Source organism: Pelophylax lessonae (genome assembly GCF_965119305.1).
Source record: "Pelophylax lessonae genome assembly, chromosome: 3".
In the NCBI taxonomy this organism is placed as follows: domain Eukaryota; kingdom Metazoa; phylum Chordata; class Amphibia; order Anura; family Ranidae; genus Pelophylax; species Pelophylax lessonae.
The window spans coordinates 168,543,024-168,567,512 of NC_138770.1; the positions used below are offsets into that span (position 1 = coordinate 168,543,024).

Consider the following 24,489-nt stretch of genomic DNA (forward strand, 5'->3'; position numbering starts at 1 on the left):
TTTGATTCTTGAAAATGGTGCCATTAATGGAGTAAACGCAAAGGGATGTCCGATCATCTCTTCCGGGCTACCATAGCAGATCTGGGCTTTGTTTGGCTCTCTGATCAGGCTGATTGCTCGGGACTCCCAGTTGGATGAGAAAGCTGCAGAAGGCTAGTTAGCCACTAGGATTGCTTTTACAAGAGAGCCGACCCCGACACTAAAAGACGTCTCTGGGATGATGCCTGCGGTATAACCACTTGAAGTTCAGCGACGTACAGATGCGTCACTGGTCGGCAAGTTGTTAAAGTGAGCGTAAAGCTGGTGGTCAGCTTTAAGTGACTGTTTGCAAGGAAAGGGGAGTATCTCCTAAAGTGAGTTTAGAGGTCACTTTGTTTATTCCTATTTAATTGTCATATGAAGCATCGGTAGTACTATATATTAACCGCTTGCAGACCAGCCGCTGTAGTTTTATTGCAGCACGTCGGCTCTGCCACGCGACACAAAATACCTGTACGTCGATTTGCGGGACCGCTAGCGGAGGCGCACTAGCCCATTGGCCATAGATGGAGCCAATCAGCAGGTCCGGCGGGCGCAACTGCCGCCGGGCATCCGCGATCGCTCCCCGTGGAGACAGAACGGCGGTCTGCCACTGTAAACACGGGAGACTGCTGTTCTGTCAGTTATGAATACAGGGATTCCAAGTTCCTCCTTTAGGAACACGTCTGTGTTCCTGCAGCAAGCTCATACCCCACACAGTTAGAAAGCACCCCCTAGGGACACATTTAACCCTTTGATCGCCCCTGGTGTTAACCCCTTCATTACCAGTGTCATTAATACAGTAACAGTGCATATTTTTAGCACTGATTACTGTAGTAATGGCACTGGTCCCCTCAAAAGCGTCAAAAAAGCTCAGTTGTGTCTGATCTGTCCGCTGCAATGTCGCAGTCCTGCAGTCCTACTTTGTAGACGCAATAAATTTTGCACAAACCAATCAATATATACTTATTGGGATTTTTTTTTACCAAAAATATGTAGCAGAATACAAATTGGCCTAAAATGATGAAAACATTTTACTTTTTTTTTTTTTTTTTATTGGCAAGGTTACAAGGCAGAAATTTTAATTGCGCCAAAAAAAAAAAAAAAAAAAAAAAATGACAGAAGTGATTAATTACCACCAACAGATAGCTCTGTTTGTGGGAAAAAAGGACATCAATTTTATTTTGGTACAGCTATGCAGGACCGCGCAATTGTAAAAGTAACAATGCCATATCGCAAAAAATGGCCCAGTCATTAAGGGGGTAAATTCTTCCAGTCCAGAAGTGGTTAAAGACACATTAAAATAAGCATAGTGCACATAAAGAATGAAAGGACACGGATGTGGTTAGCTGGAGAGAAAACCTGCAAAACAATTCAAATCATCATTAAAATGTTAGAAATTTTGGACAAATCATCAGAGGGTGACTGTCCGCTGCCCACAAATGAAGGAAATTTTTGGGAAACTCAGAAAACCACATCACGAAACATTAACGAAATACAATTTGGTTTTAATAAGACATCACAGAACCTCATATTTAATAATTAAAAAGAAAATAAAAAGAAAAGGTGCCGGTGCTGGCAAACAATGACAAGCAACACCTAAAGTATTAATTTTCCACCATTTACGCATTATCAAAAATAGTTTAAACTCTTCTCACAAAAAAAAAAGGAGGGTAGAGTGGGGTATTTATTACAGACCAGACATGTACATTACATCTTCCTATGGCTTTTGCCTTGACCTGCCCTATGCACAGATATACATTAAAAATGATGTATAGCAGTCTACCTCAACACATTCACAAACATCATGATACATTAAAAAAAAAAAAACAAGTGTGACCAAGAACATGTGGATCAGACTAAAGGTTCTCGCCTGATTGGGGTATAATCTCTTAAATCAAATGGAAAACTTACAGGAATCCAACAGTGAAAAAAAATCTGGCCTGAGGGAAAAAGAAAAAGAGTTCTGCTGGCACATGACTGTGCATATAGTACAACTCTGGCTGCTGAGAGGTGCTCTAAACAAATGCACCAAGCATGCTACTTTCCAGCAGGGGGAATGCTATCCAATTTAGACACAAATACGATACTTATTGAAACCTACAGTCAACTGTAAGTCAGGGGTAAAAGAAATGAAAAGGAAAATTAAATTGTAAAGCTCCTCTGACCTGGACCTTGGTAAAGAGCTTTAGGCTACGTTCACATGTGGGCGTAGCGGATCGCGGGCAGAATCACCGCGATTCTGCCAGCGATCCGGAAATCATTGCAAATCGCTGGACGCCTGTGCGATGCCCGTGATTTGCAATGGCACCCCAAACGCTGTGCGATGTTGCCGCGACTTCCGCCTGCCGAATCGTGGTAACATCGCGCAAACAGAATCGCAGGACGCATGACACCCAAAAAAGGTGCAAGAGCTTCTTTTGTGCGTCATGCGTCCCGTGATTCTGTTTGCGCAATGTTACCGCGATTTGGCAGGCGGAAATCGCAGCAACATCGCACAGCGTTTGGGGTGCCATTGCAAATCACGGGGATCGCACAAGCGTCCCGCGATTTGCAATGATTTCCGGATCGCGGACAGAATCGCAGTGATTCTGCCTGCATTCCACTACGCCCACATGTGAACGTAGCCTTAATGACAGCAACTTGATGTTTCGGCCCAATTTTATCTGTTGTCGTCTTTGTAATTTGCTACCAAAGATTTAAATTTGTTTCACCATCTTATAAGTACATTTCCACTTTTGTAGCCAAATTGTGATTTACTTTCATACGGTACCACCAACAGTTGGCTCAGCACTCTAGAATATACAGGGGGCCAGTACAGTAATCATAAGATTTAAGGGAAGAGAGCCCTGCTCATGAGAACTTACAAACACCTATTTTATATTACTTGTTCCCATAGCAGCTCCTTACATTTTTGTTTGCTGAAACATCTTACAAAGCTTTTCCAGTTTATGTAATGTTAAGGAGGCTAGGGAGTTATAGTTACCATATTTAACCCTGTCTGTACTGTGCTGGTAGATCACATTAGCTGTAAACTAGATGTGCACACTGTCGCTAAAAAGGTTTTAAAGGCTGGCCAGAGCAATTTCTTTCTTGCAACCCATGTTGAGCACTTGATTCCCCCATTAACACAGACAGTGTTAATGGGGGGAATCCCTCCCACAGGGCTACAGTGTTTTCCTGGTGGGGGAAGCCGTCCCTGCTGGGAGAAAAGGGATTATTGCTAGCACCTAAAACAGCTGCTAGCAATAAGCGCATGTAAAATCTGGCAGGCTGGTTGTACCCAGGTTGATTATTTGGGTACATTCAGCCTGCCCATACATGGTTCGAATCTCTGCCGGTTCCTGCTGAACACGCTAAGATTCTGTAATGGCAGCTTAAGTTTGCAAGACTTTTCTGGTACATTGTTAATACGCTTGAGTTCCTCAATCTGCTCCCTAATGGCCCTTTGGAAGATATTCTGAACAATGCAATCTGTCCAGAGTGTCCCATGTATAAACCAGTTCCAAAAACATAGATAGAACGGTAGGACATTTTTCTTGAATTATTTTTAGGCATGCTGTGTGTGTAGAAACACAAACATACATACAGTAAGGCTTTCTCAACTTTGACTGCAAGGTGGAAATACACTTTAAGCCAACAAACTATTACATTCAAGGTAGAAATTTAAAGAAAACCATATTGCATTAATCTTGATTTTGTTGCTGAAAGTTGTAAACTGATTGAAGTTAAAGGGGGGAGTAGATTTTTGTGAGTGAAAGTCAATTTAAAAACTGCACAAATGCCAAGTGTATAGACAGTAGAAGACTACCCATAGACATAAAACAGTGCTAACTAGAATTGTGGATAATCTGGTGTGATTTTGCATAAAAAAAAAGTGGTTTACTAAATATGCAGGCAGTGCCCAATAATATCATATTGACAATTCCTGGTACAAGAAATAAAAAGGTATAGTGCAAAATGTGCAAAAGAAAATTCCATCTGTACAGGTTTTTTTTTTTTTTTAATATTTTGAAAGTGGAAGGTTTATTCAGATCACCGATTGTGTCTATGGATAGCCTTAGAATAACACGTCTGATAAACTGATAAGCATAAGAAATGTGACTATTTTAGAAGAAAGCGAAGGAGGGGACCTGCAGGGACCATTACATCACCTGAATTTCTTTAAAAACTGTTCCAACAGAGGAAAAACACTCTTTTTTTTGACCAAAACCCACATGTGGAGGAAACTTCAGGGACTGATACTGCAGACAAGAACTACATTCGGTATACAGCAGGTTCTAGCATTAATGGACACAAGGAACCCCAGTCTTAACTTTCTGTTCCATAACTAAAACTAACCTGGAAATGGGAACTATTGATGAAAAATTATCAATGGGAAGGTTAAAGAAATACTGCAATGGATGAGTTACGCAATCATTTAACTCTCACAGTTAAGGACTTAATATACATTTTTAAACTGAGCAGTTAGGGCCATGGATGTAGCTGACAGGGCCAGGAGAGAAAGCCAGACTCCTTGCTTCTGTAGTATATGGAGAGAGGATTCTGAGATACTAGCAGTGAGCATAATAAAGTGGCTCCATAAACTCACATTTCAAAGTTTGCTTTCTATCTGTAAAATGACACGCATTTGTCCAAACTACACCTAAAATATACTTCTCCAATATAGGTTTTATCATAATATATATATATATGCTTTGTGAATATGTAACACAGCTGGACTAATACCAAAAAGGCAGAGAACCCATGTGCCTAACAAGTTACAGTTTGCCTTTTTTAAGGGTAAACACAACCATTGTACACACTTTTCTGGCCAAGCCCACATTAGAAATCAAGGATGTAAAATAAACTAGGGATGCACCGAAATGAAAATTCTGGGCCGAAAATCGAAAAGGACTTTTTCCCCAAATTTTTTTTAAAATAGATAGAACAGGGGCATACACCAAAAACAGGTAGCGACATGCACCTGCCGCTGCCACCCTGTCACAGTATATGTACTGTGATGGGTTGGCAAGAGGTTAATTTAATTACCAATGGTATTTGTATTATGCAGCATGAGGGGGTTAATGTATTGCCACTGCTGGTCACTCATCTATTAGTGACCTACCAGTGGCAGTTAATTAACCCTTTTGTGCTGCATTAGTGCAACCAGTATCAGTGTTAATGAACACTGGTTGCACTGATACTGGTTGCACTAATGCAGCACAAAGGGTTTAATTAACTGCCACTGGTCGGTCACTAATGCATCAGTGACCAGCAGTGACAATACATTAACCCCTCATGCTGCATAATACTAATACCATTGGTAAGCTCGCCTCAGCTTCCCCCCCCCCCCCCCCACTGCCTCAGCGTCCCTCCCCATCCCAACGATTCAATCTCCTTACTGTCACTCTGCTGAGTACTCCTCCGGTGTCCTTCATTCAAAAGAAGCACCTCTGGCCGGCAGCCCGCCTCCCGGTGATGTCACTACTACGATGTGTGTATGAATGAAGTGACACACCGGGCGTGAGGGCGGGCGAGCGGCCGCTAATAGATATAACTATGTAAGCCTTCACTTCACTGTCAGCGGGACTGTGTGTGAATGAACTGACCTGACACCGGGCGGGGGGAGTGGCCGCTAATAACTATAACTATGTGAGCCCTTCACCTCCCTGTCAGCGGAGATACATGCCTGACAGGGAAGTGAAGGCTCACATAGTTACAGCTATTAGCGGCCGCTCCCCCCGCCCGGTGTCAGGTCAGTTCATTCACACACAGTCCCGCTGACAGTGAAGTGAAGGCTCACATAGTTAAAGCTATTAGCGGCTGCTCGCCTGCCCTCCCGCCCAGTATGACACTTCATTCATACACACATCGTGGTAATAGTAGGGACGTCATTGAGAGGCGGGCTGCCGGCCAGAGGCGGGACTTTTAAAACCTGCGCTGCGCCCTCCTCCTTCCTCACGGCGGCCATTAATTTCGGCATTGTTAACCCATCATTGGCCGAAATGGGATAGGCTCATTTTCGGTGCATCCCTAAAATAAACTTTGTAAACAGTAATTACCATTTTTGGGTATTTTGTTTTATTCATGGAATTTTCCACTGTGCCCAATCAAGAATTATCCAATGTTGCTAGTTGATATGTGAAATGTAAAGCAGTGTAATCCCATGTCTAAGTGAACATTCCACAGGGAACTGTAGATATAGACTGACCCCATGGCATTACAAAAAGAACATTTCGAGTAGGGCATGTCCAGAAACCCATAAAGACATATTAGATTAGGTAATGAATACCTTTTACAAAAAATAATTTACTGCCCAGCTTTACTGTATCAAATATGTCACAAAGTTAAGGCTAAAACCTCTACTACTGTGGATAGCAGCACATGCCTCATCAGTGACAGTTGATGCCTATACTGGACTGTCAAGGTCCTGAGTTTTAAGTGATTTTGTCCATGGCTGTAATAAACACAATAGAAAGCTACCTGAGCTACTGACCATACAAAGCTTAAAATACTGCAAACACAATAATGAGAAAATGGACTCTGCAATTTAAAATTTAGAAATTCCACCTAGGACTTCCTGTAAGCCCAATCATCCCCAAAGGCTGATCCAATAGGCTTCCAGGTGAAGAATCTTCCAGGTGAAGAATCATCGACTGTTCCGGAAACTATTAATTCTTTTACACAACTTGTATTAGAAATGTATCAAATTTCTGAAGGTTAAACTTAAGATTTAAGTTGATATAACCTCTAGTATTAACAGTAGACTGCATATTAACACAATGACTCATTGATGCAGTTTTATAAAATTGTTTTGCAATGAAGACAACACATTCAATTTGTAAACAATGTTTGCATGAATCCTCCCTTCCCCTACTTATGTCATTTGGGTCCCTGCATCTTCTGAAAGCTTGCAGAGAACTTGGTTAGGTAACCAATCTCACTTAGCATGCCTGACTGTGCCCTTAGTACTGAATATTACAACACTGGAGCTTATAAGGATTACAGGTAAAGCAAAAACTCACTTACCACTCATTCTGAAATATTTGAGCAGGGGCACACTAAATTCCTCATCATAATAACTGCAGAACAGATACAGGTAAGGCTTACGTTTTAGTCGGGAATTGATTTTGTCCTCTCACCAAAGCTAGAAGTTTCACTTTTAAAGTCAGAAGAAGTTCATGCTGGGATAGAGCAGACCAACATCCCTACTAGGTAAAATCAAGCCTATATGAAGAGAAACCAGACGCTACCACTGCTGTCCCTCTTCTGAAAACAAATTTCCTGGATGTGTCTAGCGTCAATACTTTAAATCACTGTCATGGAAGAAAGCGAGCTGCAAGTAAAGTCAGGCCTGAACGTTGTTCTGGGTCAGTTACGGATAGAGACAATGTCACTTTGTTGTCCATTTAGGGAAACAAGACAGTGCTCAGCCACAACCCACCTCCCTAAAGCATGGTACACACTATCAGGTTTTTTTTTTTTATTTTTATTTCCAGCAGGTTGAAAGCGAAAAAAAAAAACTGACAGCTCCAGGTCGGAGCCGCTGTACTAACGATCTGACATTAGTACAGCTTTCTACCCTGCTGAGCTATTGCGCTCTGACAGGGGGGATGCCCCCACCAGAACACTCCAGTCAGTACTGATTGGGAGCCAATCCACTGCTGGTTGTGCAGCATGCTCCTCCGACAGAAGCAGGCCGAATGGCGGGCTTCTGTCAGACTGGCTGCCATACACATGGGTTAAATGTCAGCCAGTTTTTATTAAACAAACCAATGTCGCCTGATATTCGGCAGTGTGTACTAGGGCTTAAGCGTAAACATTTACCCAACAATGTTCCCACACCTCTATTCCATACTGCTGGAGCCTTGAGCAAAGGGTTTTTGGGAATGGAGGAATATGAAACTTCTATCTTCAAGCCCAAACCCAGATACTTTGGGGGGGTTTCTATACAAATTTCCTGCAGAAGTCCTGGAACATGGTTAGATACATATACCTCCCTGGACAATGTCACTTTGCCCTAAATGTCTCTTTAAAGTATGATTCCAACAGCCAAGCAGCCTGCATAAAAATAAAACATTCAGTACATACATCATCCATATAGGCATGTCCGCCTTGCAGTAATGTGTGTTCCATGTGTTGTGGTGCCATTCATTTTGAAGGAAATTGTGGAAATCATTTCATAAGCAATTCTATTTACTTGAGTTACCTATGACCCCGCTTAACTTTCCTGACACAAAACCTCATCAATAGTCTGATAATAAACATCACAATGAATCACCAATTATCACACCCCTTATTTTAGGTGCATTGCAAGAGTTTATTTCCTCTGATGATGAAGACATGATCAAAGCAAATATATTGCTCTTATGTACCATGCTATCCTGTACACGTTTTACATTCACTTTTATTTTCGGTTTTTAATAGCACAATCTGATCAATTTTAGGTGATACTAATTAAACGTTTTAAACCCCTGACCAAACCTTCGTGCTTTTGTCCTTTTATACATTTTTAAAATGCGGATAGAAAATTTGATGGCCTATGCTGTCTGGGGCTGAAGCTGGGGGTCATGCTGCGGGTGAATCATGAGCTTAGACACCAAGCATTTGGCCTCACTACTCAAAGTTTGTTTACTAAAGAGGTTGTTCAATTTGTAAAGTGTATGACTGTGATTAAGGTGAACACGTGTTCACTTTGAATAACAAATCGTGTGTGAAAGAAATGGAGAAAAAGGATATGCTAGGATTTTTGCTAGCCCAATTGGTTGGGTGAAGTGTACACAGCTTCATCGCATCTATTACGCTCAGTGAACACTTTGCTGAGTAAACAGTCTATTCCTTTTGTTAATCAACCCAAGGGCTTCACAAAAAAAAAATGTACTATAAAAATGACAAAATGTATTACCTTCAATAAATACTTACTTTCTTTTAAAGTAAACTGGAAGGGTTGTCTCTAGCTAATCTTCAAAATCTTTAACATGTATTTTCTATTGTAAGAGTGGGGATCCAAGATTTCTGCTCAGACATATCCAGAGGTGATGGCCTTCACCAATGTTAGTGGTGCTCTGGTGAATTGGCATCAACATACCACGCTCTTGCTAGTTAATGCATGGGGCCAAAAGATGCCAGCTTTCAAAGCCATGCTTATTTAGAATGTGGCATCTGCCATTGGAAGTGCATTACATCTTTACAGCCACAACTGGAAGAGGAAAGCTTATGTAAAGAGCCCCCCCCCCCTTTTAGATCTTCAGCTAAAAATACACATTCCATTACAGTAAATGTACTGAATAGTAAAGTTATTAAAAACTGTTCAAATCCAAGGCAGCTAATGCTTTCTTTAAAAACATGTAGCTCTTTAAATTTAGTACAACGCTGGGGGACTTTTTCTCCGCAAATCACAATCACTCCGTAGACCTCAAAAACACAACAAAATAAACAGATATACAAGCTGAAGTGGTGTTAAATAAAATAGGCTTTAGCATGCTTTTTCTTTGGAATGCTGCAGGTATATTTTAAAAAAGGTTTTAAACAGACTTGACCTAACACCTGAAGACAGAAAATTACTAATTGGCAGGTAGAACCTAACAACACAGGAACATTTTCATCACTCTAGTAGCCCACCATTATACCTTCTTGCTGAGAGATTTGCAGCAAACTGAAGTCACATTGCTGCAAACAGCCAGCAACAAGCTAATGTCAGGCAACACAGCAATTAAACATTACTATATTGGTTTATCTTTGAAATGTGTAAGAGGTTCTTCTAACAAAAAGGACATGGAATTTGCATTTTGATTTCTATAGAATGTAATAAGTAAGAAGATTAGGGAGTCACCCTCACAAATATATTGGACAACAGATAAAACAATGTATGACAGGATACAAGAGGTTGGTGTGTGGTTGCTTTTTCTTGCCAAAGATCATTTTCTATAAATCAGGTGCATCATAAATTTGAAATCATATCACTAACCCTTGTATTGAAGTCAAGAAAACTGACAGACTTAAGGGTTACAAATTCTCTTACAACCAAAGTTCCCCTTCGTGCCATCCCAGTGCCTCCCACCCACCCTACCCAGCCCAAAACACATTAACACATAACTTAGCAATGAACACACTTGATACAAGTGATCTATATGCAGAAGCTCCGGCAAGTTAACCAAACAGAACCATAGCTGCCATAAAACTACAACCATTCTCCTGCCCTCCAAAAGCCAGAGAACAGTTAGCACAATTAACAGTCAAATCTCAAGTCTATAGCTTCATCTAAGCTTTTGTCATCGTGAGGACTGGCAGCTAAAAATGTTGCTACGGGAGATCCCGCAACGTTAATGACATTTGCACTTGTGCTGGCATTCCGCACTGCAATACTTGTCACATTAATGCCCAAAGTAAGCCGGGTCTGCTCTAAAGCCTTCTCTGGCACTGCAAATGCCTCCAACTTCTTCTCTCCGTTTGCCATGTAAGAGTTTTGGCAGCCACGGCAAATACAGTCAAGACAAGCCTTGCGATTTGAGTAGCAAGGACAGCGCTGGCCTCGGCATGTTAGAACACTTGGATTCTGAGTAGCACGTCCACATTTACAACCTTTCTTCTCTGGTGGTTTCTTGTACACAGTTTTTGTTGGGCTCCCAGGAATCAAATTATTGCTGGGGATCTTCTCCTTAACCTTGTCTTTTGTTTTTAGTAATGGCGGTTTGGTTTTTGGGTGTGTTTTCTTATGCATGTGCTCTGGGTTCTTCTTCAGGGTTTTATTTGAAAGAAGAATGGTCTTGTTGATTTTGGATGAGCTACCTCCATTTGGAACAGTGACTATGGGCTGCAAAAAGTTCCTGTTTTCCCGAGTCAGTAGAAAAGGAGTCGGGGTACCCAACGCTGGTCCAAGTATGATGCTGGAGATTGGAAGTGGCAGAACCTTTTCGCTATCACTTTCAGAGCGTGAACGCTTCCGGTTTGTTTTCACCATTTTTAGGGTTGCAGCTGTACAAGACACACCATGTGATGGAACGTGACTGTCAGATAATAAAACAGTGTGAGTGAGAGGCTGAGGGCAGATATCCAGGAAAGTGCCATTTGATACCGAAGTGTCCAGACCATGCTGTAGATCACAGTCAGTAACCTCTGCACTAGAAACTGTCTCTAAGCTCTGAAGAACTTCCTCCACGCTAAGTAGCAATGGGTCACCACTTTTCAGGTCATCATTATAACTACATATATCAAGTCCAGCAGCACAAAGCTCACTAGTAGAAACTGGGTCACAGACAGTCTCCAGGCTTCCTGATAAATCTTCTGTTTTAATATCAACAGCTGTGCAACAAAGGTCAATGGGGCTAGGACTTTCAGGAGAGGGAATATTTACAGCAAGTTCAGTTTCAGATAATCCATTACAGTTTGGTAAACCATTCGTAATTGAACATTTTGTCTCTAGCTCTGGTGTATCTTGAGTGATGTGACAGACATTGGCTTCAGTCTCTGTAATCAGTTCTGAATTGGGAGGTAAGGGGGAATGAGAAGGACACAGTGGTGAGGGGGGTTCTGAGGGGTTAGCATGGTCTTCTTCAGGTGCAGGTTCTTCCACAGGTTCTTCAGGAAGAAATGCAGAGATGTCTGCGGAGCACTCCAAAGTATTTAATAAGTCTTGTGCCAGAGGCGTATGAGTGATATACTCACAAAGTTTTTTATAGCAGCTCACCAGGATGCCCAACTGCTTGTTCTCCTCAAATTGATCATAGTCCTTACACCAGCTGCAGGAGGGCTTCATCATCATCTTTTTTCCTTTGCACTGCTTGCAAACATAATGCTGGCAAGTAGAATTGATTGGAGCTATAGGATCTTCAAGCAAATTTCCTGAAAAAAAAAAAAAGATTTAATCGTCTAGATATTGGTTCATTATAAATAATTTTGACCGATACCGTATACATTTAAAGTCAAACAAGGAGGCTATGCTGAGAAAACATTCTAACCTGCAGAGCAGACCTGTGTCACCATAGTTCTGCTAATTAAAAATGTGCCAATATATGTAAGACACATCCTGCAAGGTTTGTGTACATGAGCATTTGAAATGTGTTTAAAGACAAATAGACATAAGAGGGGGGAAAAAAATATGTGCCACAAGTCTGTACCCGTGATAACGATTACTATTGTTTTTCAAGCTTCTAAAGAAAATTCAACGTACATCTGTAATACACCGACTTATGCAGATTTTTTTCATCAGACTAAACTTTATTTGAAAAAAAAAAAAAAACACACCTCTAAAAACCCTAATCTAACAGTGTTTCTCTAAAAAGTAATGAACAGAAAAAAAAAAAAAAAACAGAATACATCAATGTTGAAATACATTTTTAAATACTAATAATTACATCACTTTTTCCCACAGTGCACTCAGTCATTAGCAGAGTTTATCCACAGGCTTCGTCAGCGTACGGATGGCTGCACACACATTGTTGTGTCTGTGAATTTACTAGTCTATCAAGTCAACAGAACTGACCCAGCTCTCTGCAGTCCTGTATCATGAACAGCCACTCCCACTAGCTGCGGTACACAGGAAACTCAACAAATGCAGAACTAGCTGTTAGGATTTTGTAACCAAACATCTGATGCATACCATACAGTATTGTGGAAACAGATGGGAAAAAAAAAAAAAAAAAAAAAACACAGGCACTTGCACTGCGTATATAGGTAGATCTAAAAGGGACTTGTACAACATTGTAAAAAGTATAGAAAGCCTAAAAGACCCGCAGGGAAAGAAACAGAGGCTACTTTGCTGACTACTCTGCAAAAATGCCAGTTGCCTGACTATCATGCTGCTAACCCACTACACTTTCAATATTTAGCGTCACAAACCATGAATAAGTGCACATTCCAGAAATGGACTTCAAGCATTTCTAAAGGCAATTTTTAAAATTAAAATATTAAACAGGTTATGCTCTCCTGCTCTGCGCAATGGTGTTGCACAGAGCAGCCCCAAGCCTACATTTCTGGGGTCTCCCGCCAGCGATTTTGAGTCCAACTCCTCTGCGTATGTATCCATAGCAAGCCACTTGCTTTGGGAGCAGACGTGTGGGGGCACAAAGCATGGCTCGTCCTCGCCTCTCTGCTACACTCAGTGTACTGCAGTGAGAGCAGAGAAAGAAAGGAGTGAGCTTAAGGCCCCTTTCACACATGCGAATCGTTCAGATCCGCCTGTCAGTTTTTCAGGCGGATCTGAACGGATGCCCCATACATCTCTATGGGACAGCGGATGTCATTGGAGACATGTCCGCTGACATCCGATCCTGTCCCTTAAATCCGGATGGATGGAAACCCTATTTTCCATCCGTCTGGCAGGTGGGAGGAGTACGGACAGGTGGTCCATTCTCATCCGATTCCCCCATAGAGGACAGCGGGGACCTGACAGCTCCTTCTCCGCACAGAACGGAGATGGAGCTGCCATCCGCCTGCTCAATGGGGGATTGGCAGATCGATCCCCCGCTGAGAAAAACAGTCAGCCGACGGAGCGGACAGTGTGAAAGGGGCCTTAGAAGCACTTTCACTTTGGTTTTACCTGCTTCATGCTTGTTCTGGGTCAGTAAATGAAAGTACTGAAATCAGAGACAACCTCATTTTAGAAGAGGAGGTAAACAATAGTAGGCGCTGTGTCTCTCTCACTACAGTTCCAATCACAGGAAGCTTCTAAAGCAGCAATGACCACCAAGATTAAAGGTGTAGCTGCTGTTACAAAAAAAAAAAAAAAAAACACCTTCTTGGAAAAAAAAATGACGCATGAAGTCCTGACAACTCTTGTATATGTTACAACAACTGGTACATGAAAAGAACTTACTTTTGGTATCAGAAAAAGAAAATCATCACTTGAGCAGGGAATTTGATCTCAAGTGTGTTTAGTACAGAGTGTAGTAGTCATGATTGTAAAAAAGCAACAAATAAATTGGTGGCTTTTGAAGATCATTGTGGTGGCAGACAAAAAAAAAAAAAAAACACAGCATGCATCTTGAGGCATTCCCACTATGTGGCACCAAAAGCACTTTGCTGACAGACATGATTTGCAGTGCAACAATGCATCAATGGGTGTTGTGCTGCCAAAAATGCTACATGTGCAATTTTTGCATTAAGAAAAATGAATGAACTACCCCCCTTTAATGTCCTTCATCCCCCCCCCCTTCTCCATCCTCTTTTCACCTCCTTAATGTAGAAATTCCTTTGCTTCTTCTCTGGTTCTTTTTATCCAAAGTAGATTAAAACGTATCGTACCGTATCTAGCAGCAAATCCTGGCTGGTGTCTTTCTTGCCAGTCACCTTACCCCTTTTCAGACAGATACATAACACACTTGCAGCACTAGCTTAACATCCCGTATACTAAAGCACTCGATAGGTTTACATTTGACTCATTGGTATTGGTGACTATATCTTTGGCATATAATTGTGCAATGGACACATTTATGTTGCTGTTATATTACTTGCACTTTGTAATAACTGTACTATTAAAAAGTGAAATGAATGGGCTACCTTATGATGCACCACAAGAATGCAAATGGGCTCTTAACAGGTACTAGCAGGTGCCATTAGATTCTTAAGCCATGAAAGCCAAAAGTGGCTTCTAAAAGGTTAAAGTATTTAGATGTGTTAAAATGTCACAGTGAAAAACAAATGCAAACACTCAAACATTCAGGAGAAAATATATGTTGGCACAATAATGGCTATACTAGGAATGCACCAAAATGAAAACTCTGGGCCGAAACAGAAACTGAAAATTCAGGATGCCCTTGGCCGGAAACTGAAAATGACTTTTTCCCCCCCAAATTATTTCAAAATTACTTACAGCCTGTATATAGATGCTCCTGGCACTATATACCTGTCCCATAGCTGTATTATACAGGTATAGTGCCAGGGGGTATATAAGTAAAGGGAAACAATGATGCACATCATAACACATTATGTTGTCACTCACTGCTCCCCACAGATAGCAGGTTGACTCTGGTTCCGCTCCTGTCCTTCCTATCACCAGCAGCCATACAGTAGAAGATGATGGAGGGAGGAGGTGGGTCGATCCAGAGAGTCAGTAATAGGTGCGGAAGACGAGGAAGATCGTGCATGCTGGGTCCTCTTCTCGGCCTCGCTTTCCTCTCGGTTCCGTGACGTCACTGGTTGCTAGATGCCAGGCGGCTGACGATTCTAGCAACCAGTCTAGCACAGGACGGGCAAAGAGGTACAAACAGCGGGTCTCAGGAGCCGGCCGCGGCCGGTCACGCACCGTATAAGTTAAAGTGAAAGCTGCTGCAGCCATTCATTTTCGGCAGATATGACCCTTTTTCAGCCGAGATGGGATAGACCTATTTTTAGCCGATAATTTAGGTTGCCGAAATTTCGGTGCACCACTACACATTACTAAGATTACTCATAGCAATGATGTATAACAGTCTCTCTACATTCTACTACACATCCTAGTGATTCTCTCATCAACACAAGGGAGGGTTTAGCCAGGACCAATCATAACATGGGTGTGTTTCTGAAGAATGACAGAAGACAAAAGTCAGTGGTATATTTTAAAAAAGAACAAACCTTTACAGTGTCCCCATGTTAAGATAAACAAACCATTAAAGGGGCAGTAAAGCTAAACAAAGAAGCCATGGCTAATATTAGTTTATTCAAAGTTGCATTTATAAATATACATGCGGATGCCAAGAGGCTAATTAGGCGCTACTTTGATGTTAAATTCCGGAGTTATGGGAGCTAACCCCAGGATTTTTTCTAAACGGCCGTCGGTCCTCTTTCACAGAAAAGTTGTCCCAGTGGTGGATTTGCTGCAGGATCACTTTTATGGGCGGCGGGAAAGGTGCCCACCCCCCTCTCGCAGCTTCCCGGGTGTTTTCCCCGCTCACCGGAGCCGTTGGTAGCGGGGAAAACGATCCGATCCTTTCTGGTGATGGGCAAGAAGTTGAGTGAGGGCAAGATGGCTCCCCAGTCGACTCTATGCCCTTTGGGGACCGGAGCGACGTCAGACATTGTTTTCGCCCAATGGCCTTAAAGGGCCATAAAAAAATATATATTTTTTATCGCTTTTAAGTGTAGATGTGAGATCGAAGGTCTTTTTTGACCCCAGATCTCACATTAAAGAGGACCTGCCCTGCTTATTTTTAGGGATGTTTACATAAAATAAAAGGGATACAAAAAACAAAACAAAAAAATTAAAGGGAAAGTGGACTCGGCATAACTATCTTTCACAATATATAAACACAATTGGGCTAACTTTACTGTTTTCTTATTTGATTAATTAAAAAAAGTGCATTTTTTTTTTTTTTTTTTAATTGCGTTTGTAAGACAAAGTATTGCAAAAATCTCCATTTTATTCTCTACGGTCTCTGCTAAGAATATTTATGTTTGGGGGAAGTCATTTTCTAGCAAAAAAACAATGATTTTAATTTGTAAACAAGTGTCAGAAATAGGCCTAGTCCTTAAGTGTTTAAATGTTACACAGTGCTGACAGGGGAATCCCTCTTGCCGAGACATTGTGTTCTCCAGATGGGAGAAGACAATGCTTATGGCTAGCGGCTACAGCAGCCGCTAACGATATTAGAAAGTAAATCCAGCAGGCTGGTTGTACCCAAATTGATTGATCGATCAACTTGGTACATTTAACATGCCCATACACGGTTCAAAACTTAGCCCGTTCCTACCATTTATGACCTTAATCATTTCTGGAGCGCTTGCTTGTTTTTGTAAGCCTCAACTGTGCTGTTCACCAACCTTTTCTTGCTGTAGGAAAAATAATCTGAAAAAAAATCAGGTCAGTTGTAATCCCTTCTGTAATCATGATAGTGCATCTTGAAAGACTGATTTTTCAATCTCTAGCCTCATAGTGGAGAAATAAAACAGTCTACCTATTCTTCAAGTGGAACCAAGGGCAAAAATACAAATGGCATAAACTATGCAGTCTCTCACCAGCATTACCATGCCATTTATTGTCTTTGAGACCCTTATGTTGATACGGCCACAGATGATGTTATTTTTCCACTTCCTGTAACACTGTCCAGTCTGCTGTGGAATCGCACAACATTGCATCGCTGTCACCCTGTTGGTCCAATGCTGCATCAGTCCCCTGGCGCCTCTAACGTGGCGAACCGAGCGATTGAACGCAGCCAATCGCTTGGTTCTGACAGCTCCATGAGCAGAGAACTGCTGACTGTCAAGTCAACAGCTCTCTGCTCACTGGAACGCTGTGGAGGGGGCAGGAGCAGCCAGCTGAGGGCTGAGCTATGTACCGGTTCCAGGCATGTGGGCAGATCTCAACTCCATTGTCGCAATCTCGCCTGGGCCGGCTCTGTGACGTCTGCTGAAAACGGGTCATATGAGTGCAGAACAAACTGCACTCCTGTGATCCAGAGGAAAAAAAACAGCCAAATTAGCTTTAGCTTTACTTCTCCTTTAATCAGTAACAGCTATTTTTTTTCTCTTTTGGCATCATACTATTTATTTCAAACCCTTAGGGTATACCTACACTTGTTCAGAAATTTGCATTTTCTGCACTGGCAAAACACCCGTCTATACAAAAAGCATCCAAAAAAACAATAGTTTTCTGTGTCTTGTTCACACAAGACCAAGGCATAGATGGTATAATTTTCACTTTCATCCCTTGTTGCAGGAAAGAAAAATTGCTTATTTCCCCCCCTATCGACAGTCAGTGTTGATGGGGCAATCCCTCCTGCCGGGCTATTGTGTTCTCTCGGTGGGGAGAGGGTGGCGGTGCAGGTAGCCGTTCATGCTGTGAGAACACAATCATTGCTAGTAGCTATAGCCACTGGCAATAAACAGATCCTAAAAATATGACATTCTGGTTGTACCAAAGTTAATCAATGGATTGGCTTGGGTACAATCAGTCTTCCCATGGTTTGAATTTCGGTCTCTGCTGAGCCAGCCGAGATTCGAACAGTCTATGGCGGCTTAGAACACAGACGGCAGGTGCAGAGCAGTGCAGTATGGTTATCTGCAGCATGCCTGCATTTTTCTATCCCACACAGGAGCTCTACACACCATTGCTGAGTTGTGGCGCTTAGAAATTAACGAAGTGTCACTTTGTAACATTTCAATAAAGTTAAAGTAAACAAAAAAAAAAAAAAAGGGAAGCAGCACTAAAAGGAAAAACAGGGCACCATCACCATCCTCTCATACAAAAGGACACCAGCCTGACGCAAACAGGAAAACTTCTCATTTTCCTGTGTGGGTTGCGTGAACAAGCATTAAACCATCACTAACAAAAGACAAATATTTTCTGCTAAAATGGTCCTTTTAGCATTACAGAGGAACTCTGTCTTCCCCATGGGTATCTTTTTTAGATTCCCCTTTTCCTTTTTACACTGGCGTTTTCTGCAAAAAACACTCACACTCCTGCAGAAACCAGCGTTGTTCCGCTGTGCTTCACACTGGTCTACCTTTCTGAGCTAGCGGTCTCTTCCTAGTTCTTGTAGCCAGCCACCAATGATCTTCCACCATATCCACCCATCTCCTGATGCAGGTTTAACATCCTCCAGTTGCTACCACCTGGGATATTTGTGACATGCATATCCTAGAATACTTCAGGAGAGGGGTACATGTCATTTTTGCATAGGCAAAAATGGAAGCAAGCTGGAGTATTAAAAAATATAATACAGTCAGCTTTTTAGATTGCAGTGATGTAAAGCATTTTGAGTAAAATTCTGCTTTACATCTTAGCACATAATGGCTTCGGCCACTTTCACACGGGCTTTCCGATCCGGTCCGCCTGTCAGTTTTTCAGGTGGGCCTGATCGGATGTTCCATGCCGCCCTATTGAGCAGCGGAGACCTCTCCGCTGACACCTGCTGCTATCCGATCCTGTCCGTGAAATCCAGAAGGATGGAAACCCTATTTTCCATCCGCCTGGAGGATCGGATGAAAAACGGACAGGCGGTCCGTTCTCATCCAATCTCCCATAGAGTTGAGTGGGGCTCTGACAGCTCCGTCTCTGCACACAGAGCAGAGACGGAGCTGTCATCCGCCTGCTCAGCGGGGGATCGATCCCGGCTGAGCAAAACAGAGTCCGCCGGGCGCACCGCCAGTGTGAAAGGGGCCTTAGTGAATTGCACTTATGTCTTGCAGCACTGGAATAAATTGCACCCAGGACACCACCTGCACGAAGTTTGCTTGTCCTCCCTTTGCTTGCATGGGTTTCCTCTGGGTACTCCAATTCACCTCCCATAGCAAATATGTGCTCCTGTCTAAACTGTACTTGTGTCTTTACATATGCATGTGAGATAGAGACCTTAGAGATTGTAAACTCCTTGAGAGCATGGAATATACAATACGTATTGTGCGGTTTATATTGTTAGCACCACATACAATACCTGAGAAAAACAAACAATAACTATGCCTTTTTAAAAGTATCAGAAAATCAAAGTAAAAAAAGGACAGATTCTGTGTCATTAAGATTATACATAAACCTGAATGTTACTCAATTAGGCGCAAGGTTTGAAAATGAGAACAAGGCCAACTCTGCAGTAGATAAATTGAGGGGAATTTATCTCAACTGGAACAGTTCTGCATTTGCAGCCAACCTGCTTCTAACTTTCATTTTCAAAGCGGAATGGTTGCAATGCACAGTTGTTCCAGTCATCCACTATGATATACAGTATTAGTGGGAAATTTAAAGAGAAATGTCAAACATGGTATATCGTTCCATAGTCACATGGGCCCAGTCTGGACTCATGTAACTCTGTATACATCATACCTAGCCAATGTTCCTGGAAGCTGGAAATCAATTAAGTAGACACCCTTACTATAGTAACCTCCAATCTGCTCCAGGTTCCAAGCTGAGCAGCTGGTCTAATATCGTGTGAACACAGGAGGTTGGTTGCTTGGTACAGTCATCATTCAAAGAATGCTTTAAATTTTCTGCAAATCATTCCCTGATTGGACGAGGTGAAGAGCGTGACACTACTGCCCCACCTTGTCCATTCACAGAGTGCTTTGCATTCATTCTGAAAACTCAAAGCATTCTCTGAACGGGGCCCATGGTGAGCAGCTGAACTCCAGTGTTCAGTAAGGAGCGCAGATGGTTGGCGTGGAAACCAGAAACATGTGGAAATTACTGGAGTACTGGTGTCTGCTTCAGTGATTTCCAGCTTCCAGGGACATTGGCCAGGTATGGTATATACTGAGTGACTCTGGTCCAAGCTGAACCAATGTAAACTATAGCCATACATGGAATTATCCTTTAAACCAAAGTTACACTCACACCTTGGTTTTGGCCAGACCGGGTGTACTTGGCAATTAGCTGTGGGAGGCAGCACATTGAAAGCAATAGTAGGCTGCTGGCTCCCAAAACTCATTGTGACCACCTGCATTTAATCGCTGTGCGGCGATCACTTGTGAGTGTTAGCCCTGAACATAGACTCTGTCTGCCTTCAGGGTCACTCGCTCATAATCTCCACATACTGATTACATGTGAGCAGCTGTATTTAGCCTTGGGAGCCGACAGCCTCCTATTGCTTTCAATAGGACTGTCTTCTAGAGCTAATCATTGGGGCTCTCATAGGTGCATGCCATAAGGCCAAAATTCAGGTGTGAATAAAAAAGCACCCATCCAACAGTCCAGAAACCCCCCTTGGGCTCACCGCAAACACAGCAGGCCAAGGCCTGTCTGAAGAAAGGCAGCATCTTGCAGATTTCGGCTGTAGCTTGCGGGTCCCCAGAATCGTAGTTCAGCACCAGTCGGCTTGCTGTGATGTACAGAGTGGTGGCATTCACTGGGTTCATTGCAGACTCCTTATACTGCGGGCTCCAGCATACAGAAAATCAATGCAAACAGGTTCCTTTTTATATATCCATTCAGAAGGGAGGCATAGTTACAGGTCAGGGTGCAGAATCCCGCCAAGGCAATGAAATAATCCCAGGACAGGAAGATAAAATTAGTGCATGAATATTAAAAAAGCATGCTGCTGATCTCCAGAATCACTAATTCTCATCCATAAACCTCCAAAAATCAATGGGATGATCCAAGCACCCTCCCCCCCACAGTCAAACAAGGGGTCCTTCTAATGATCCAGTTTATTAGGGAGGGGAGGGCTCCAGAGCTCACATGTCCGGGGGAGGGGGGTAGAGGAAATGACAGGATCCAGGGGTCTGCCTAGGAGCCGGCACGGGATTTCAGGACAGCGGGGGCTTCAGACCATCCATAGAGATCAATGGGTATCACATAGTTCCTGGGAGCGCTGGTTACCATGGAGACGATGAGGCCTGCACCTTACCCCCAGGTCATTGTCTCTGAGGAGGGGGGGGGGCTGTGATGCCCCGAATTCACACGCTGAGTGCTGGCTGGGTCCTCCTCTCCATCGGGCGGCTCCAGGGCTCACATGGAGATCGGCCTGTCACTTCCAGAGATCCGAGGGAAGAGGCCTCGGCTCCGCTCCGGGGCCTACCCCACAACTCTAGGCCCCGTCCCGGCTCTTCCGTCACTCCGCCCTGTTCTCCGGCTCCTCTGCCGCCCCGGGTGACAGGAAGCGACTGCGGCCTGCACTGCTAGCACGGAGCCTTCCCCGGCCTACAAATAGTCCTCCAGGAAGCGCCGCGGCCCAGAGAACCGGAGGAAGGAGGTGGTCTCTGGTGGGCCGGGGGGGTCTCTCTTCTCGCCGGTATTATGTGTGCAGGGAGGGAGGAAGGAAGGGGGGAGGGGTTGGTTTGGTTTGCTGCTTTCTCTCGCGCACGCGCCTGGCCTTCCTCACTCTCGCTCCGGTGAGGCGCGCGACCAGTGGCGGGAAGTCGAAACAGACGACAGACAGCCGTGTGCGTGCGCGAGGACCGTCCACCGCGCGTGCGCACTCCGGAACCTTCTCGTGACTGACAAGGAAGAAGGTGGGGGGTAGAGGGGCAGAGGGCGTGCCCAGAAGTGTTTGATCAAAGAGCCCGGTCACGTGTGTGTAGAAATGAGGGGCGGAGCGAAGGACTGGGCGGGGATTTAGGGGGGTATTGTTGTTTAGGAGGAGCTGTCCGGGAGTATCGCGCATGCGCCCCGTTTGGTTGTCGCTAGGCTGTGTAGTTGCGTAGGCTTGGGAGATCATTGCAGTCGGCGCAGAGCCAAGCTAAGATTGTAGAACCTGGCACTCGGGGGGGAGGCATGCATGGCTCACCTTCCACAATGCTGGAGGTGCTAGTATAAAGCAGATGGAGGCATTAGGGTGACTTAGGATAGCAACCAATCAGCTTCTAGAGTCAGCATGTTCAGCTAAGCTTTGGAAATGAAAGTTCGAAGCCGATTGGTTGCAATGCTCCAATCTTTCTACATTTCCCCCATAATCGTTCATTGTTTCTTCATCAGCAGGGGCTGCACAGCTCCTGCCTGTCCCACATATTGGTGCTTTTCAACCTTTTTGTGGTCAAAGCACCCTTTAGACTTGTGTACAAGCCCGGGGTACACCAATCTGAGGGTGCGTTCAAATAAGGAAGGGCGTCTAGCCCGAGGGCTGTTTACATGTTTTATTTTTTTATCAGGCTGATCTAAGCTTGTGAAATGTGCAAAAAAAAGACACTGGCATAGGGTTGACACTTCTTTCCTTTAATCCAGGCAGGGCAGCCATCAGAAATTTTGGGGCCCCTTACACAGCTTTAGGCCTGGGCCCCACGGTGCTTGACCACCAATCTTCCCCATGACCCGCCCACTGGCCGTCCCACCAAATCTGCCCACTGGCCATATTACCAAGTCCTTCAGTGCGCCCACTTTTATTTTAGCACTTAATATATGGAAATGAAAAGTGTATTACAAGTCATCAGTGCTTTCAATATTTAACAGTAAGACTCCATTCACACTAGTCCGACTTGGACCGCGACTTGTCAGCCTGACAAGTCGCGGTCCTCCCGCTCCCATTGTTCGGTACAGGAGCCGTTCTAATAGGAGCGACACAAGTCGCTCCGACTTAGAAAAAGGTTCCTGTACTACTTCGGGGCGACCTGGAGCGACTTGCATAGACATTCATTTTATGAAGTCCGTGCAAGTCGTGCCAAAGTCGCGGTGCACGCGACTTCACAGGTCGCCCCGAAAGTCGTGCCGCTGCAGTGTGAACCGAGACTTAGGGAATACAACCCTCCCTTATCTTAGATATTTCCTCTTTCATACATGAATCAAACAATATAACAACTCTTGATTGACTAAAGCACAATACCTTTATTCTCCTTAGAAATTCAATTTAACAGGCATGAAACAAACATTATTACAGGCCCCCTGAGAATGTAGTGACTAGCGTACAGGTCCCCTGAGAATTTAGTGACTAGCGTACAGGTCCCCTGAGAATGTAGTGACCAGCGTACAGGCCCCCTGAGAATTTAGTGACTAGCGTACAGGTCCCCTGAGAATGTAGTGACTAGCGTACAGGCCCCCTGAGAATGTAGTGACCAGTGTACAGGTCCCCTGAGAATTTAGTGACTAGTGTACAGGTCCCCTGAGAATGTAGTGACCAGCGTACAGGTCCCCTGAGAATTTAGTGACTAGCGTACAGGCCCCCTGAGAATGTAGTGACTAGTGTACAGGTCCCCTGAGAATGTAGTGACCAGTGTACAGGTCCCCTGAGAATGTAGTGACCAGCGTACAGGTCCCCTGAGAATTTAGTGACTAGCGTACAGGCCCCCTGAGAATGTAGTGACTAGCGTACAGGCCCCCTGAGAATGTAGTGACTAGCGTACAGGCCCCCTGAGAATGTAGTGACTAGTGTACAGGTCCCCTGAGAATGTAGTGACCAGTGTACAGGTCCCCTGAGAATGTAGTGACCAGCGTACAGGTCCCCTGAGAATTTAGTGACTAGCGTACAGGCCCCCTGAGAATGTAGTGACTAGCGTACAGGCCCCCTGAGAATGTAGTGACTAGTGTACAGGCCCCCTGACAATGTAGTGACCAGTGTACAGGCCCCCTGAGAATGTAGTGACTAGCGTACAGGCCCCCTGGGAATGTAGTGACTAGCGTACAGGCCCCCTGGGAATGTAGTGACTAGTTTACAGGTCCCCTGAGAATGTAGTGACCAGTGTACAGATCCCCTGAGAATGTGAGACCCCTGAGACCAGTGTGTGTACGTGCCCCCTTCAATGCAGTGTATCCCCCCCCCTCCCCCTGGGCAGGGATGGGGATGATGGAGTTGCATTGTGAAAATGGATGAGGATGATTCTGGGTGGAAGTGAAAGTTACTAAGTGAAGAGGCTCTCCACAGTGTATTTCCTTTCCCCACACAGAATCATCCCCAGCCATTTTTACAATGCAACTCCATCATCATGTCTGGAGTCTGTCTCTGTCTGTGTCCCATCAGGAGTCCAAACAAAAGAATGGTGGACGAGCAGCAGGCAGCACATTCAAAGTTCAGTCACTTACTTACCCTCCACGATGATCTTCTTTCTGCTGCATGTACTGCGAGGGCTGGGGACACTTCCTCCTGCACAGTGATAACTCCACCCCCATGCTGAGTGCTGGCCAATCAGCTACTTGCCAGCCAGGATCTACGGCCACTCGGA

At 43.9% G+C, this 24,489-nt stretch overlaps 1 protein-coding gene across 1 annotated transcript; it reads right to left on the bottom strand.

Annotated features, from left to right (window-relative positions):
• Positions 1 to 9,427: 9,427 nt before the first annotated feature.
• Positions 9,428 to 21,818, bottom strand: MSL2 (MSL complex subunit 2). The gene is made up of 2 exons (XM_082248886.1): positions 20,616 to 21,818; positions 9,428 to 11,841 (listed from the first exon to the last, which is right to left on the bottom strand). The coding sequence occupies exons 1-2, from the start codon at positions 20,755 to 20,757 to the stop codon at positions 10,229 to 10,231; spliced, it is 1,755 nt and encodes a 584-aa protein (XP_082105012.1). The 5' UTR covers positions 20,758 to 21,818; the 3' UTR covers positions 9,428 to 10,228.
• Positions 21,819 to 24,489: the final 2,671 nt, after the last annotated feature.

Bases quoted from the DNA above. Each gene is read 5' to 3' on its own strand.
- MSL2 (XM_082248886.1), bottom strand. From the start codon at position 20,757: ATGAACCCAGTGAATGCCACCACTCTGTACATCACAGCAAGCCGACTG. The intron at 11,842-20,615 runs GTGAGCCCAAGG...TTTTTTTTTCAG, and splicing joins CTTGGCCTGCTGTGTTTGCG to GAAATTTGCTTGAAGATCCT.